The sequence below is a fragment of the Lepidochelys kempii genome, chromosome 2, assembly GCF_965140265.1.
Source record: "Lepidochelys kempii isolate rLepKem1 chromosome 2, rLepKem1.hap2, whole genome shotgun sequence".
In the NCBI taxonomy this organism is placed as follows: Eukaryota; Metazoa; Chordata; order Testudines; family Cheloniidae; genus Lepidochelys; species Lepidochelys kempii.
Window position 1 is genome coordinate 47,760,617 of NC_133257.1, and position 18,690 is coordinate 47,779,306.

At 39.9% G+C, this 18,690-nt stretch overlaps 1 protein-coding gene across 6 annotated transcripts in view; it reads left to right on the forward strand.

Annotated features, from left to right (window-relative positions):
• The window catches only part of MMP16 (matrix metallopeptidase 16), a 250,977-nt gene that overhangs the window by 43,752 nt on the left and 188,535 nt on the right, over positions 1-18,690 (forward strand). The window contains exon 2 of one of the 6 annotated variants that reach the window (XM_073330640.1): positions 1,815-1,928. The exons of the other annotated variants lie outside the window; for them this stretch is intronic. Coding sequence (XP_073186741.1) covers positions 1,872-1,928 — 57 coding nt within the window. The 5' untranslated portion in view covers positions 1,815-1,871. The remainder of the gene's footprint in view (positions 1-1,814; positions 1,929-18,690) is intronic. 6 annotated transcript variants of the gene reach the window in all.

The following is an 18,690-nucleotide window of genomic DNA, read 5'->3' on the forward strand; positions in this document are numbered from 1 at the left end:
GGAGGAGTAAAACTTAGACCTTTTACTGAGGTACATAAAGTCAGGGGACAGATTTAATTAATTCACCCTTAGAGAGTGATGGTTCTCATCTGATTTCAGAAATCTCTGAGTGAGAAATATTGGACAGCTCTGTGAGTGACTGGTGATATAATGATTTTAAATATTAATAAGTTCACAAAGCCCCTAGAAGAATCTACATTATTGACATTATGACTTCAATGGGAGTTGCGGGGTGCTCAGCAGTTTTAGCATATAAAGAGACCGGACACTTTTTTGGGAGCCTAACTTCAAGCACCTATTTAGAAAAAAATCTTAGGTGAACATATTTAAGAGAGGATTGGCCGGGTTCATGGGTGCATGGGTGTAGCAAGGAGGAATAAATGTCACACCTTCTGTGGTTGAATTTTGACCACTCTTCCTTCTGGAATTTCCAGGAGTACTGGACAAACTGCAGTCTCGAAACTACAAGATAGACTCTTGCTGCTGAGTGCTAGTGAAACCAAGGTCTTTGATTGAGTGGGTCCAGTCCATTTTTAACACAAATAACCAATGCCTTCCTGCAGGATTCCACAAAGTGGTTGTTGGGTCCTTGTGCCTCAGGAACCATGTGTTGTCATTGGCAGTCTCATTTCTCATCACTGAGTTTTGAACTTTCAGCTTTTGAGCCAGATGACTGAAGTGGTGGTGAACAGTGACAAAATATCTCTAGCGTCCCCGATCCCTACTAGTCTGCTTTAGGCATGGCCATGAGAGAGACATCTGGTGTTATCTTGTCCGGTTAGCTTCTCTGGTGATATAGACCAGCTCTCCCACATTGATTCTATTATCATCTGTCAACATTCTTTGATACACTTGCCCATGAGATAACACAATTCACCTGTGAACTCTCGCAGTAATGGATGGGGTTGTTCTTCATTATCTCCATTCCTTTGAGAGAGGAAGAGAGAGATGGCTGCTAGAGAAAAGATGTTATGGGTTTCAGTGCATCAATAAGAAGGAATTCAAATATTTGGTATTATTAGACTCTGATGGTGCAGTCTCTCCTTTTCTGGTGCCTGTTTGAGATAGAGGTTCTCTTCTCTCCCTCTCGCTCACTTTCTTCCTCCAATAGTGGATTTCATTTGTGGTACTTCTGTTAACAGATTTTCATAGGAAACTAGGCAGGGATTGGTGGGTTGGGGGCGGGAGGGGAAAGCAGAAAGGGAAGGGAGTAGGTAGGTAGGCAGGCAGGCAGGGAAAAGGCACTCCACTGGAAGATCTTCTGTTTTGGAGATTACATCTCTTCTCAGTTTGCCCTGGCCTGGGGTTGATGACCTTCAAAGTCCATCAATGCTCTCACCTTTTTGTTAATGGAAAGCTGATTGTGAAGGAATGCTGTATTCATAGGAACAGATTGAGTAACTTGCAGTTGTCTGGACTATTCCATTGTATTAAATAGAAATAATTCTGGAGATTGGTTTTGATGCAGCCAGTAGTTGACAGCATGTCGTTTACATTGATTTTAATTGTGTTTTAATTAGGTAAATGCACTCAGAAGCTTAGGCAATGGCTGTATGCTATAAACAAGACACAAAATAAAATGTTCTAGGAGCTTCCACTCATCAGGCTGGTTGACAAATATCAGTTTTAGGTTTTATGGAAAAACAATATATACTTATGACAAAAAGAGAACTTTGGAGATACCTCAAAATACACTTTGTATCGACATGCAGGCAGCATGTTGTACATTAAATCCATTATTTCCATCCCACCTTGTGAGTATATCATGAGGTTGCTCATGGTGAAATCACTTAATCATTTGTTTTATAACTTAGAATGACTGAGAGCAGAAGGCCTTATTACATCAGATAAAGTGTTGCTATGTACACCAGATGCCATGCCAATACAAGATACAGAATCTATTGGGACATCCTTCCATATGGTCTGTGGTAAGCTAAACTGATGCTGATGCCCACTGTATTTTGCATTTCTTTGTGAGTGAATGTAAATGTTAAACCTGAGTCATCATTTATTACAGATTTACAATTTATTGCCTTTTTAGATGGCCAGATTAGCTATTGATTTTGGTTAATTCTCTTATTAAGATATTCCATACTATTCTTTCTTATATCTCCCTTACATTCTAAAATATATGTGTATTTTAGCTGCAGAAAATAGCAGTCTTTTCTAAACAGTGTGTTTTTATTCCACGCTGATTATGTTTTGAGTTTTTATGTTCAATTGTTACTGTACATTTCATTTTCTCTGTCTTTCTTGAAAAGCTTGTTCTAGTACCATATAAATGACTGCAGCTGGAGAATTTAATTTAATTCTCTTGGATAGCTCTTCCCTGTTTGATTGTTTGAGGCTTCCAGAATTAACTGTTCATGTTTATTTTTGATTGTTCAGAATCTGATTACTAAAGAGGATTTTAAAAATTCTAAATTATGGGGAGTCAAAAATAGTTTGCTGTAGAATGTCCTTGGCTTTGCTATGCTTACCTTTTTATTTTCTTATAATTGTACTAGTTTGACCACATTGTCAAAAAGTTGTGATGACTTATCCAGCTCAGATAGTTTAGAGTTTTAAATGTCTTCCTGTTTTCTCTAAAACCTTTCATTCCCTCTGCAATGGCTGATGTAGGTGGAGAAAGTTATTTAATTAACCATGTTGCTATAAAAAAAATCTTTGTGCTTTGCTTGCTTTCATTCATCTCATCAAAAATGACGAGTACTCTACTTTGTTATATATGCCAGGTCTACTGAGATTTCAAGGGGATGAGGGGAAGAGAAGGTTTGTAAATGACTCCCACAACATCATTAATGTTCTAACCAGCAATTTCCCCCTGCCCCTCAGTTATTTATCTACAGCTTATTATTTTAAAGTTAAATATAATTGCCAAGTTTAGAAGAGTGCATTTTTGGTGTCATTTCTCACAAGTGGAGTGAATTTTTTTGGCTGGGAGAAGAGAGGTTATTTCCTCCAGGGTGGATATGAGTTTTGACAACTTCTCCCTTCCAGTGCTCTCATTTGGCCACATGCAGAAGGAAAATAGCCTGACCAAAGTATGCCTACTGAAATCAGACAACTTACTTGTTAGTGAAGAGATGACATTTATATCTTGATTCCAAAGGTCCGGGAAAGGTTTTGCCTTCTCTCCTTACAAAGACTTGGGCATCTTTTCTTTTTCATAATGTACACAGCCATCCCACTGTTACCTGATATCCTTGTTGTAAAAATTAAAAAACACTCACTATGGATTCCTAGTTTTTCTTTTTAGTTCCATTTCATATTCTCTATTTTTTCTTCTATGTCTTTGTGCATGTTTCTTTACTCTTGTCCCAGTGTCCACACTATAAGGTGCCATCCTGCAGTATGCCTTCATACTTATCCTGTGCCACCCATGTGTCCAACCGTCCTACCTTCAGTTTCCCACTGATTCTCCACACTTACTTCCCATTGTGCTCTGTTCCCTCCATTCTGTCCTTTCCATTGTGCCCCACCTGACAAGCAACCTCATTCTCTTTCACCTTTACAAAAGTATTCCCAGCTGAGAGAGTTCTGTTAACCTCAAAAATGAGAATTTGGGTTGTTGGTTCTTCAGTATTTGGTGTCCTTCTTGTTCCAGTTGACTCTAGGGATAACCGATGAAACAGGTTTCAAAGTACAACAGAGAAAAGGCTAAGAAAAGTAAGCCCATTATAGGGAGGGATAGCAAAATATACTTCACTGGTGAATTAGAACACTGTTATGAAATTAAAACATGGAACATGCAAACTTCCACTGAGGTGAATTTACAGTGGAAAAACTCCATTGTGGTAAACTGTACTGTTTTAGAAATAAATGGAAACATGCTTTTCTAAACATTTTCCAGGCCTATTATAGCATTAGAGAACCAGCCCTGCTTATCCCAGAACTCATCAGCTAAAGGCAGCTGTATTTGAACCTCTGACCTTAATTTTACTTGACTAGGCTAAACTGTGGCTGATGAGCTACTGAAGAAGTTTAATCCCACAGTCCCAGGTTGCTAAAGCTATTACTGTAGGATTTACCATTTGAAAAATATATTTTTCTATCTGTATCTGATTGCTGAGTCAAATACATACAGTTTAGAGATATACAGAAATTCTGTAAATGTGGTTAACTGCTTCACCAGGACAAATGAAACAGAGTCTGGGTCAGCTTCAGTTTCCTGGTAGAACAGCTAAATTACAGGGAAGATTTTATGTATGCAGTAGGGCTGTCAAACGATTAAAAATTAATCATGATTAATCGCACAATTAATCATGCTTTTAGACAACAATAGAAAACCATTTATTTTAAATATTTTTGGATGTTTACTACATTTTCAAATATATTAATTTCAATTACAACACAGAATACAAAGTGCACGGTGTTCACTTTATATTTATTTTTGATTACAAATATTTGCATTGTAAAAACCAAAAAACAAAAATTTTTCCATTCACCTCATGCAAATACTGTAGTGTAATCTCTTTATCGTGAAAGTTGAACTTAGAAATGATATAATTATGTACAAAAAAACCTGAATTCACAAATAAAACAATGTAAAATTTTAGAGCCCACAAGTCCACTCAGTCCTACTTCTTGGTCAGCCAATCACTCAGACAAACAAGGTTGGTTACAATTTGCAGGAGATAATGCTGCCTGCTTCTTGTTTACAATGTCACCTGAAAGTGAGAACAGGCATTCACAAGGCACTGTTGTAGCTGGCGTTGCAAGATATTTACATGCCAGATGCGGTAAAGATTCATATGTCCCTTCATGCTTCAACCACCTTTCCAGAAAACATGCGTCCATGCTGATGATGGGTTCTGCTTGATAACGATCCAAAGCAGTGCGGACTGATGCATGTTCATTTTCATCATCTGAGTCAGATGCCACCAGCAGAAGGTTCATTTTCTTTTTTGGTGGTTTGGGTTCTGTAATTTTTGCATCAGAGTGTTGCTCTTTTAAGACTTCTAAAAGCATGCTCCATACCTTGTCCCTCTCAGATTTTGGACGACACTTCAGATTCTTAAACCTTGGGTCGAGTGCTTTAGCTATTTTTAGAAATCTCACATTGGTACCCTCTTCGCGTTTTGTCAAATCTGCTGTGAAAGTGTTCTTAAAATGAATATGTGCTGGGTCATCATCGGAGACTGCTATAATATGACATAGATGCAGAATGCAGGTAAAACAGAAGAGGAGACATACAATTCTCCCCCCAAGGAGTACAGTCAAATATTTAATTGATGCATTATTTTTCTAATGAGCATCATCAGCATGGAAGCATGTCCTCTGGAATGGTGGCCGAAACATGGAAGGGGCATACAAATGTGTAGCATATATGGCATGTAAATACCTTGCAATGCCGGCTACAAAAGTGCCATATGAACGCCTGTTCTCACTTTCAGGTGACATTGTAAATAAGAAGCAGGCAGCGATATGTCCTGTCAATGTAAACAAACTTGTTTGTCTTAGCAATTGGCAGAATAAGACGCTGGACTGAGTGGACTTGCAGGCTCTAAAGTTTTACACAGTTTTGTTTCTGAGTGCAGTTATGTAATACAAAAAATCTTCATTTTACACTTTCATGATAAAGAGATTGTACTTCAGTACTTGTATGAGGTGAATTGAAAAATACTATTTCTTTTGTTTATCATTTTTACAGTGCATATATTTGTAATAAAATGTAGAAAAACATTCAAAAATATTTAATAAATTTCAATTGGTATTCTATTGTTATATGTACGGTTAATCGTGATTAATTTTTTTGAGTTAATCGCGTGAGTTAACTGCGATTAATTGACAGCCCTAGTATGTAGCCATGTTGGTCCCAGGATGTTAGAGAGACAAGGTCCGTCAGGCATTATCTTTCATTGGACCAACTTCTGTTGGAGGGAGAGACAAGCTGTAGAGAGTTCTTCGTAGCTCATAAGCTTGTGTCTCTCACAAAGGGAAATTTTATTCCATTTCTGAACATTATACTTTTTTTTATACAAACTCTACTTGAAAAATAAATATTACCACACTGGACAAGCACCAAAAATTCAGAAGTCATTTGAAAGGCATCTTTATCTTTAAAGATAAAGAGAATATCTCTTTAAAGATAAAGAGAATACGATAAGAGAATATGGAGTAAATTAGCACTTCCTGGGTTTGTCCTCAAGGCCATTCCCTTCCCCTCATTCAAATCTCTCCAGAAGACCCACCTCTATTGTGACTCCTACAACTATAAGATTGTGATTATAAGAGAACTTGAGATTGTCTGTATGTGTCATATAATTAAAAAAAAACCAGCCAACATTGTGTTACTAAAATTTTATATTATCAGGATGTAGCCAGTCACCACTTTGGCCTCCATGTTTGTTTGCTGTCCCCCTGTCTCCTACCTTTCGTCTATCTCTTTGGAATATGGGCTCTCTGGGGAAGGGACTGTGCCTTCTTTGTGTTTGTACAACACCTAGAGCATTGTGGGAACTCCTGTAAATCAATAATAATTTAGGGTCAGAATCCTAGCTGGTGTAAATGTTCATAGCTACATTGTCTTCAAGGGAGCTACTACAGTTCATACAAGTTGAGCCTCTGGCACCTAGTATTTCTCCAGAAATAAAATATTGTAGTTGACAAGTTAAATCTGACCTGCCTTTTAAATGTTGTCTTCTGTTGGGGTAAATTCTTCAGATTACCATTGTTTAAACCTGGTTTTTTCAGCCTATGTTGTTGTGGGCTTTTTTTAAAAAGCCACTATTTTTGTGGCTCTCTCCAAAATATTTTAGTCCCTCTCTTAGCTATGCAGGAACAGTTAAAAAGCAATCACTATTTCAAGAGCTAAGGTGATATTAATCAATGATGCTAGTGCACAAACAAAGATGTATTGGAAAGTCAAGGAACTGTACAAGCTGAAGTTATTCTTGTTGTTAAACAAATACAAACATGTAAGTTTCAACTCCATTCAAGACACAAGAAGATAAGTCAATGTTTTCCTGACAGAAGGGTGCAGCTCTCATTCTCCACATAGTGTCCGTGCTACCTGAACACATGTTGTTGTGCGACCTTCCATTCTTCCTTCAAATCTCTTCTCAATGCCCATTTCCTTCCACAGATTCCTTACAGGGACTATCTTTTCCATGGCAACAATAATCAAATATAAGGCTGGGAATTTTCAAATGGGCCTAAGGAATTAGAAGCCCATCTCCCATTGACTCTCACTGGGCACTTAACTCTCTAGTGCCCTTTGGAAGTCCTAGCCTAAATTAATTAAAACGGATAAAGGAGATAATACTTGCAATCTTACACATATCCAAGAAGAATCTTAAACAAACCACATGTCCCTAGTTCAGCACTTCTGTCTGGTGGGTCCAAAGCGTAGCTTTCATGAGGGCAACCAGTTGAGGGCTCATCAACCCACTCAACCATCCACTCAACATAGGACTTCTGTTTGTTTTTTGAAGAGAGCTAATTTTCAATTCCTCTCTCCTTCTACATCAGCTCCAAGATGCTTATTGCAGTCCTAGGTCTATGCAGGAAACTCCACAGAATCTGCACAAGGAGGGAGAGAGAGAGGGACCAGGAGTGTTTAGAGATGGGAGGGAGTCCAATTGAGGGAGTCCCTGTCCCTGCCCAGGCAGGATTGTGCCTTATAGTGCATTTTTCTAGTAGTTTGGCCAACCTGCTTCTGTACCCTTCCTCAGATTGGCACAGGAGCATTCCTCTGAAGTAGGTTCAGCTCTCTTTTGTGTTCCTTTAATTTAGGGCTAACTGTCCTCAGGACTAGCTGGCCCATTGCACACTCAAATGTTGCAGTCCTCTGGCCAGTATAGCCATGTAAATGCTCACCAGGATTTGATCCATAAAAAGTTACGTTAGTCACCATGGAGCAATCTATGTTCTTTCATTTTGATTCCCCTTTTTTATTGGGGAAGTAAATTTTAACACCACCTAACCGTGTTTGCAGTGTTTAATCATACAAATAAATTCCTGCACCCTTCCCCAGCTCTTCCATCTCTCTGTAAAAGAGCTGATGAATGTGACTTTTTTGAAATGGCCTTTTAAAAAACTGATTACATTTCAACTTTAACTTTGTGTTATACTTTTACTTTTCCCAAACTTCTTTTCTAATATGTCCATCTTTGCCTGGTGGCTTAGGATGGGAGCACTGGAAGGAGAGACAGAGCTCAGGGTAAAGGTAGGTACAGAAAGCAACATATATCTCTGTTGAAAATGAAAAATGCTTCAGTCTTGACTGGGCATGACTATGATACTGAACTGCTGAGGGCCCTCTTCAATTTTGAAGAGAGAAATTGAATAAAATACTTTGGTTCATGTACTGCTCTCTATAGTAGCACACGGATTGAAGGCTGTATGGGATGTTTGCAAGGGTAATAGAACAGTACTGTCCATTAACTGTACTAGTTACTATAATATGAGAAATGTAATTGTCCATTATGTTTATCTCCTTTGTGAGCTTGAAACATCACATGTAGAGGAGGAGTTAAAACTGAGCACCACAGGAGAAAAGCTATAGGACTTAAGAGTGATCTCAAAGCAAACAGGGACATAAGATTTCAGTGGTGTTAGGGAATTCAGGCAGGCAAGCATTATTCATATAGCATGACTAGCATACACTGTAGTTCATGAAAAAGAACAGGTGTCTGGCTTGGATAACTTGTAGTCTAAGAGTAAAAGTCCCTCCTCCCACATTAAATGCAAATACTGGGGTTTCGTACTGTGCAAGATGGAATTTAACCTACAGTTCTGTGAGCAGGTCAAGGGCTCTCTATGGCCACTGCTGTAGTCTGGAATTGCTGTTAAGGAGTCAGTCAGTTACTTGTTTTGTGTGATCACCAGTCATGTAGTCCCTTCCCAGCATTGCCCCCGCCTATTTGTGGCTAGCATGGAGTCCCTTTCTGTAGCGTGGAGCCTCTCTCTCTGCCTACACAAACAACTCCACCATGAAGCTTCAATGCAATGGATTTCCCTCTAAAGGCATCATGGGTACAAAAAGTACAGTTCAGATAACAAGCATAGAATGTTAAACAGTCATTGTAGTTGACATGATTTTTTTAAAGAATCTAAGATTTGTGCAAAGGAGAGGAGTTTTGTTCTTTACCCTTAAGCAAGCATGAAACTTGAGGCCTCTATTTGCCCCAGAGCAACCATAATTGAAGAGTAGCAGGGTGACCTATGTATTCATACATGAAACTACAAAGAATACCTTTCACATCCCTCTTGGATACCTTGGTATGTCCCACACTTGACACTGTTTGTGAAGCATGGCAAATTATAGGATCATTTTGTTTTCATATGTATTTTTATCATGCTTTGTGTTGTGTAATTTGGTTTTTGGGTCAGGGCTTATACAGTTTAGAAATCTAGTAAAGAAGCACAGAAGTGTTTACTTCCTCCAGTCTTCCGGAATTGAAAATTTTTATCTTAGGGAATATCAGAGAAGGATGCTTTTTACAAATCACTAAATAAAAGCATCTCAAGTGCTTTGGAAAATTTAATTTAGAATAATTAATACATCTTTGTGAGATAGCCTTGGAAAACTGTGACAAAAATTGTCCAGTTCAGGTACAAAATATGCTTGGTTCTTCCTACGATACTTTTCCCTGGATGATTGATGATCATGGGAAAACTATTATATTTTACTTCTTTATCAAAAATAATAAAAAAATGAGTAGCAATTTTCATAACTAGAATTATTCCCATTTTATAATTGGTAAACTGAGCTCAGTGTTTGATTTCTCTAAGGTCATATATAAAATATAAGGCAGAGTCAGCAGGTGTTCTAGTCTTCAAGACTGTGATCTAGCCCATTAAACATATGGGCCTGAATCTGGATTCATATGGCTATAATTCTGCAGTCAATGGCATAACAACTATGTAAAAATGATGCAACACAGTGGACAATTAGGCCCATCTCCTCTATTTCAATATGTTTTTAAAGGGTCTTCTTTGGAAACAGAGTGCATTTGGCTTTTGTTTAATCTAAATTCTTTGATAAGTAGTAATCCGACATTGAAGGAACTGTTGCATTTGTGGTATGTACACAGTACAATCTTTCAAGCTGGCATTTCTCTATAGTGAACCACCATAATCTGGAAAATTTGAACACAGCAGTGTCTTCCTGATTTCCAGTATAGATTTATTATCAGAGTTGTGCAGTGAGGTTACATGAAAAATCTTACAGAACATTTACTAATAACAAGTGTGAAAGAAATGAACAAAGTACTTTTTGTGTTGCTATTCAGTATATTGCCTAATTGCTGAATCACAAAATTCAGTAATTCACTGAATTTGCTTTCATTACTGCATATGTCACAGTATTGCACTTGGGCTGTTCACCATGCAGAACTCTGGGTCAAATATTACAGGCCTTGCTCAGTCCTTCTTAATGCAAAATGCCTCTAAAATTCAGTGGGAGTCTTGCCTGAGAAAGACTTGCAGAATCTTGCCCTTCGTGAGTAGAGGAGTTCTAGGTTTAAAACTGAAGTTAGACACCTGCATTCAGCAAAATACTTAAGTATGTGACTAACTTTAAACATGAGAGTAGGTCCATTGGCTTCAGTGGATTTCTCACATGCTTAGCTAATGTTTAAGTACCTGGAAAAATCAGGATCTTACTGGACAGGATAAGTGAAGCCTACAGTATACACAGCTCTGGGGATTATTACTATACAGTTAATGAATATAATATTTTATTGGAAGTCTGTGTGGAGAAGTGTTTAAATTGCAACAAATATCTAATCTTGGAAAGCCAAGACAATTTTAAATAGTATTCTTAACAGAACAGTAATCATATGATTACACCTGTATGTGGTCTTAATAGCCCTATCATACTGAGAGGTCTCAAGCCTACATTCTAATTAAACTTCTGAAAATGTATGACAGTATGAAATAGTACTTTTTTTTTTAACCTTGTCATCCTCTTGATCTGCTTAAAAAGACTGTGTAGCTGAAGGATGGTTTGGAGAATGCCAGGCTTATTTTTTAAATTAATTATTTTTCAGTTATTGACTCTGGACACTGCAGCATAGTGCTGTACCTTTAATTACACAGCCAGGGACTGCAAAATGCAGTTATTTGATTAGGTAATCAAGAATTTAACCTCTCATTATGTTAAGTATAGTGAAAGGTGGAGGTTCTTTCATGCAGTCAAACCGATTAGGTGCTGAAACCGAACTCTGTGTTAAAGTAGCTGACATTTTACCCTTAGATATTTCAAATGAATTATTTGATTTATATGTTGAAATGGCACTGCACAAAAACACATACAAAGATGTGGTCTCTGCCCTAGCTGCTTACAATCCGTCTACAGTTAATTTAAGGAGAGTTAAGAAACCTGTCCCTGAGCATTAATTTAAAAAAGTTTTTCGGGTGAGAGCCACTCTTAGCATTTTGGAGTGGCTCTACGAAAAATGTTATGCCCCTTTCCCCCCTTTTTCCCTAACCTAAACATACCAGCCTCCTGTCCATAGTGATCACCCCACTATGTACTGGGAAAGCATGAAGAAGCTGTTTTGAGGGTCTCCCAAATTGTCTCATTATGTAAGAGAGAGGCTATTTTCAGGTCCTCCCCAGTCTCCTGGTACCAGAGAACTGGAATCCAACTGCTTGTGTTGATGCTAACATGAACAAAGATTTTAAGGGTCAATTCTTCAAATAAGATGGGCATATGTGTCTTGTAGCTTCCTGGGTACTGGAGAGTTTGGGGTGAATTTTGGTGCAGTTTAGCATTAATGTAGCACTTTGCAAACATTAACCAATTAATCATCACCACCTATATAAGTATTAGTGACCTCATTTTACATATGGGGAAATTGAGAAAAAGTTAAGTGAATCTGCCCGAAAGCTACAGCAAGAGCACATCAGTTCCTCATTTGCACCTTAACTGGAATGGTGATATACATCACCTGGGTCAAGATTACTGGGGATGGTGTCAAAAGAAAACAGCTTGCTGTTTGAATCCCACACTTCGCTGCGGGGCTGGCAGTTAGGGAACCATCTTTTTTTGCTGGCCATGTTGTAAACTGAGAGAGGCTATTGAGAAACAACAAACACTGAGCCCCATGATGCCATTTTCACAATGATGCCTCTCAGAGTGGAACCTCCCTTCAGAATTGACTGCTGTCACCAATTTGAGAACTAACGTTTTATTATGCTACAGAAAAATGCAGTTGGCACGGTTGGGGTGACACGTCTCCCAGTGTATGAATTCCACTTTTGTTTTGTCAATGCCAGTTGTATTTGAACCTCTGCTTTGAATGCGATCTTGTGTCTGGCTTGCTGTAGCAGGAACATGACACCTGGTGGAAGGACTGTGTGAAAAGCTGTGCTGGAGCAATCAAGGGCCATCAGTATAGAATGACTCTTCCCCTCTTGGGCAATGTGGGCTGTAAGGGCTCGGCTACTGGTTTGGAATGATTAGGCCTGTGGCCGAATGTTGAGAGTGTGGGGTGGGGGTGGGGAGTGTTATAGCATGGCAAATCCCCAGCAGCAGAGCAGGGGCAGAAAAGGTGACAGAATTACTGTAAGAAAGACATACTCTCTAACCAAAGAGAGCCAGGACTTTTGTTGCCAGGACTTGGCCTCCCTTAAAGGACTTGGATGAATCCTAGTGACTTACAAAGGGATGTGAGGTCACACAGGAGAAATGTATTCATGAGTTTATTGTTCTCTGTAGATCTGCATCTCTCTTGTGCTTTTTAAAGATAACTCTGATACATAGACGCTATATTTTTGCTAAGCCTGTGTTTCCTTCCTTTTACTGCCACATTGTCCCTGAAGGGGTTAACTAGAAACCAGAACTCCCACAGCCAGCTGGTTTATTGGGGGAATGTGTCTCAGCAACTGAGGGACTTGGGAAGGTTGAGGTATGGGTTCCAGAGCCTAGGTGGCTGGACAACAAGGCCCTTTTGCCCAAGAGAGGTGAACATGAGGTCTGCACCTCGGGAGGTGTGCCTGAGATCCAGAGCTAGGAACAGAGATCAGTCATTACCCAAACCCATGAAGCACAGCAGTGCATGGGATTCAATGGTTGAATCCCATCACAATAGATTGGTGTCCATTGAGAGAGTGGGACTGGACCAGATTGTGCCACATTACTGGGTTGTGCCAACAATTTAATGGAGTTATAACAGGAATGAACCAACTTAAGATAGATGTGTGCCTGTTGATAAACATTGGAAGGAGAAAGCAGTGCTGTTTAGCTTCCTGAGACTACAGAGAAAATATCAGTCTTTTTCATTGTAAACAGCTGCATAGCACAAGAACAAGAGGACAATGGATGGAACTGAATGGCTGTAAATTTAGAACCAAGCAAAGGAGATGTAGCAGGCAGTATTTAATAAGTCAGTGGAATTCACAGGAGGTTATCATCCAAATTCTTTGTCTGGCTTTAAAAAAAGAAGGCTGGATAATTTTGACCGCCAATATTATTTGTAGCTATGCAACCTACAGTAACAGGGTGCAAACTGAGCACTGGCAGAAATTATGAATGGCATTTCCACAATTCACAGGTAGAAGTATTATATCTTCTACCTCCCACTAGAGCAACAAGTTATGACTGCTACCAAAGGCAAGAATGACCACATGTTGTAAATAGTTTCTGAGCTGTTTGGAAGTTGTCTTTGGACCAATGAACTCCCCTCACAGAGAACATGCAGGAGGGAAGCCATACTCTGTGTGGCTTGCTGTGGTGTTGGTGATACTTCATTCCTTCACTGATTTGGGAAGGCAGGCCTGTTGGGGAAAGAATCATGGTTAACTGGAGGTAAGAAAAAATCACAGGCCCCACCCTCAACCAGACCTGCAGAGCACTTGTTCTCCTTGTGTCCTTGAGGAAGACCTTTCCCTCTGACAGCTTGGCTGTGTCCTCTTCAAAACATATAGTTAAGTTCTTAGTGCTCTGAGTGTTGCTACCCCTTTGTGGGGAGTTAATACCAGAAATTAATGTGCTGTGACCAACAATAGTGGGTACAGCAAGTCCCCTACCAAGGGGAGCAAGCTACATACAGTAGCTGCTCCCTGGTTCTAGCTTCTGCCCCGACACCCACAATATCTCTAGTGTACAGAGACATTTTGATGAACAAGGGTAAGGAGATAAACGTGCTGCAGAGCTACTTTACTCCTTCAGATAACTCCAGACAACATCCTTGGCCATTAGCTCTCCTCTGCTTTAAAAATGGTGCCAGTAACTGTTTATATGGGTTTTTCATACAGCAACAGGGGAGAGTTTTAAAAACAGGAAAATGTGATTATAGAGAGACACAAAAATTCATGCAGGATTTATGGGCAGGTATAGAACCTGCAACTATTGTTAACTCATATTTTGAAATTGACTATATGTCATGTTGCATGCGGTGGTGTTCTAGCCAGATTTGTCCCAGTAGATTAGAGAGGCAAGGTGGATGAGGTAATATCCTTTAATGGACCAGCTTCTCTCACCAACAGAAACTGGTCCAATAAAAGATATTACCCCGACCATCTTGTCCCACTATATGTCATGTTGACTGTGTCTCTTTAAAACAGAGATCACCATTATGGAAGCTATTGTAGACTCATTATTTTTCCTTCCACCATGGGAAAGGCTGGTTCCATTCTTGAAAGGGTTTTGACAATCAGCTAAACACACTGGAGTGTTTTTGAACAAGGTAACAATAGATTATACTAGGGGTGTTGCCATAGATATCAATGTTTCTCACTAAGCACAAGCAAAGGAGATTTACCATCAGTTGTAATTAAACAAAGCTAGAATTTAAAATGGCTTGTTGCTGTAGTAGGCTTAATTTATAAGAGCTGCAAATCACAGACTTGCTAAGTTTTTTTGCATTTTAAAAATCTTTCTCTCCCTTAAAGGGACACTATTAAGCTGAAATCTAGTCAACTTCTGTAGTGCATACTGTATTTTTTAAAAAAATCCTGTCTTAGGACAAGTAATTCCATGTTGAGAGAGCATGACCCAGTGGACAGAGCACTGGAATAAAAAAATCTGGGTTCTCTCTGCTTTACCTGCTGGGTCATTTCCCCACTCGGTGCCTCTGTTTCCCCATTTGCAAAAGGAGAATAGCGATACCTTGTTTTATACAGCTGTTTGAAATCTATGGATGAAAAGGTCTATATTAAATATTGCTGTAATTTATTGCCTTCAGTGGTGTGTGGATCTGAAGCTCGGTTGTGGGTGGCAAGACTCAAATTCCAGGTTAAGATCTCAAAAAAAGCTTAAGTAATTTATTACATTTTGTGTAGACAATTGTGTGGTGCTTGATTGGACAGAAGAGGATTGCAGAACGTTAAGATATTTTGAACTTGATTACAAAAATCAGTCTGTTAGTCTGAGAAAACTCCAAAACAGTTCGTGATCATTGTTCTGCTATACGAAAGACAAATCAGTCATAATATTTAAGGCACACACCAGGAAATATTACTTTGGGTGGCTCTCCTGTTAATCTGGTGTGTTTCATTGTTACATTGACAGGAATCCCATTATGTAATACACCATCATGGCTTATCAAAATGCCAACTACCAAAAAAAGGGAGGATATCTGTGTAGTTTATGAAAAATGTCAGTTTTCTAGTAAGAATAATATTTTGTTCAGATAATTACATTTATAATAGAATCATAGAAGATTAGGGTTGGAAGAGACATCAGGAGGTCATCTAGTCCAACCCCCTGCTCAAAGCAAGACCAACCCCAACTAAATCATCCCAGCCAGGGCTTTGTCAAGCCAGACCTTAAAAACCTCTAAGGATGGAGATTCCAGCACATCCCTAGGTAACCCACTCCAGTGCTCCGACCACCCTCCAAGTGAAATAGTTTTTCCTAATATCCAACCTAGACCTCCCGTGCTGCAACTTGAGACCATTGCTCCTTGTTCTGTCACCTGCCACCACTGAGAACAGCCTAGCCCCGTCCTCTTTAGAACCCCCCTTCAGGTAGTTGAAGGCTGCTATCAAATCCCCCCTCACTCTTCTCTTCTGCAGACTAAATAAGCCCAGTTCCCTCAGACTCTCCTCATAAATCATATGCCCCAGCCTCCTAATCATTTTCGTTGCCCTCGGCTGGACTCTCTCCAATTTGTCCACATCCTTTCTGTAGTGGGGGCTCCAAAACAGGATGCAGTACTCCAGATGTGGCCTCACCAGTGCTGAATAGAGGGGAATAATCCCTCAATCTGCTGGCCATGCTCCTACTAATGCAGCCCAATATGCCGTTAGCCTTTTTGGCAACAAGGGCACAGTGTTGACTCATATCCAGCTTCTCGTGTACTGTAATCCCCAGGTGTTTTTCTGCAGAACAGCTGCTTAGCCAGTTGATCCCCAACCTGTAGCAGTGCATGGGATTCTTACGTCCTAAGTGCAGGACTCTGCACTTGTCTTTGTTGAACCTCATCAGATTTCTTTTGGCCCTATCCTCCAATTTGTCTGTCACTCTGGACCCTATCCCTACCCTCCAGCCTATCTACCTCTGCCCCCATCTTCGTGTCATCTGTGAACTTGCTGAGGGTGCAATCCATCCCATCATCGAGATTATTAATGAAGATGTTGAACAAAACTGGCCCCAGGACCAACCCCTGGGGCACTCTGCTTGATACTGGCTGCCAACTAGATATCGAGCCATTGATAACTACCTGTTGAGCCTGACGATCTAGCCAGCTTTCTATCCACCTTATAGTCCATGTATCCGGTCCATACTTTTTTAACTTGCTGGCAAGAATACTTTGGAAGACTGTATCAAAAGCTTTGCTAAAATCAAGATACATCATGTCCACCGCTTTCCCCACATCCACAGGGCCAGTTATCTCATCATAGAAGTTATCGTGATGTACCAGCAATCAGGTTGGTTAGGCATGATTTACCCTTGGTGATTCCATGTTGAGGGGTCCTGATCACATTCCTCTCCTCCAAGTGCTTCAAAATTGATTCCTTGAGGACCTGCTCTATGATTTTTCTAAGAATGAGGTGAGGCAGACCGGTCTGTAGTTTCTCGGATTCTCCTTCTTCCCTGTTTTAAAGATGGGCACTATATTTGCCTTTTTCCAATCGTCCAGGACCTCCCCCGATCGCCACGAGTTTTCAAAGATAATGGCCAATGGCTCTACAATCACATCAGCCAACTTTCTCAGAACTCTTGGATGCATTAGATCTGGCCCCATGGACTAGTGCATATCCAGCTTTTCTAAATAGTCCTTAACCTGCTTTTTCACCGCTGAGGGCTGCTCACCTCTCCCCCCCCCATACTGTGCTGCCCAATGCAGCAGTCTGGGAGCTGACCTTGTCTGTGAAGACCCAAAATCTTAGGGACAGATTATCTTGCTTGTTGTAGAGAAACCCATAGAAATGGCCTTGATGGGTCTGAAAATCAAAACTGGAGGGATTTTTTGGGGAATTGTCCTTTCTAATTGCAAAGAATTTGGATAGCATAAAGTGGGCAGGGCAGCAGATTGGGCAGGAAACAAGACCTCCCAGTCCTGCAGATGCAGGGGATCCAAAGGGAATGGAAGCCCCTAGATCTCTGTAGGAAGTTACTAGATCTCTGTATAAATGGCTGTTGTACTGTTGAATAAGTTTAGGGTGCAAATGGTACAAGTCACTAATACCAGGTTCTTGTACTCAGATAGCTAAGTAAATTTATTATAGGAGATGAGATTTGTGAGTCGGACAAATGGATGAGTGAACATGGAAACTGTATTTAATACTCAGATACAATCAAGGAAATATAATTGCAATCACAGAAAAATCAGTATAAGTACGGTAAAATTGTTTCCTGCTGTGACGTTTCACTCCATATTCTTTATGAAAATATGCTTATGATATGAATATGACATAACTGACATATACTTTATGCAAGATGGCTCATGTGAGATACTGTTGGTATGATTATGATTTACTGAATGTGATTATCCAATTTATATGCCTGTATCATTTGTGTATCTGAAGTTAGGAATATTAACTATGTATCTGTATTTCAAATGTGTTACTTTGCGTGTCACCCCCAACCAGTGCTTCAGGTACAACAATGCAAAACCAGACAGGGCTCATGGGCCGTAAGCAGAGACAATGGACTGTGAAAAAGCTTAGTCTTCTTGTGGACACTGGAGACAGCTTACGAGCAATGGCTGCCAGTGCCATACAGAGACATGAGTCCGGGTCACCTGGTACTGGATACCCCTCCTCCCCTTTTGGAATGCCAGTGGTTTTCTACTGTAAGACCAAGGTTTCCCGCCTTACACAAGAGCTGTATAAGGCAGGGGAATGACATCATTGTGGTTCTCCTCTGTCTTCCCACCCAAATAGACACAGGAAAAACACTGGGAAGAAAAAAATGAACTGAGGAGAGAAGGGTTGAACCCAAGCTGGAAGGGCATCTAGCTTGTGAGTAATAATACCTGAGGTCTCAAGAGGAAGACCAGTGCAGCTGCCTTTCAAGACTTTCTGTAATCTGCCTGCAACGATATCTAGGGTGAGAAATACTATCTGTAACCAATTTCTTTAGTGAAACTAGCTTAGTTAGTGTTTGGTTTCATTTGCTTAGTAATCTGCTTTGTTCTGTCTGTTATCTCTTTTATTCACTTAAAATCCACTGGTAGATAATAAACTCATTTCTTGTTTATAATAAAACCCAGTTTATGCAATTTCTAACTGGGGGGGGGGGACAAGGAGTGTGCACATCTCTCTTCACACTGAGGAAGGGGGAGGATTTTT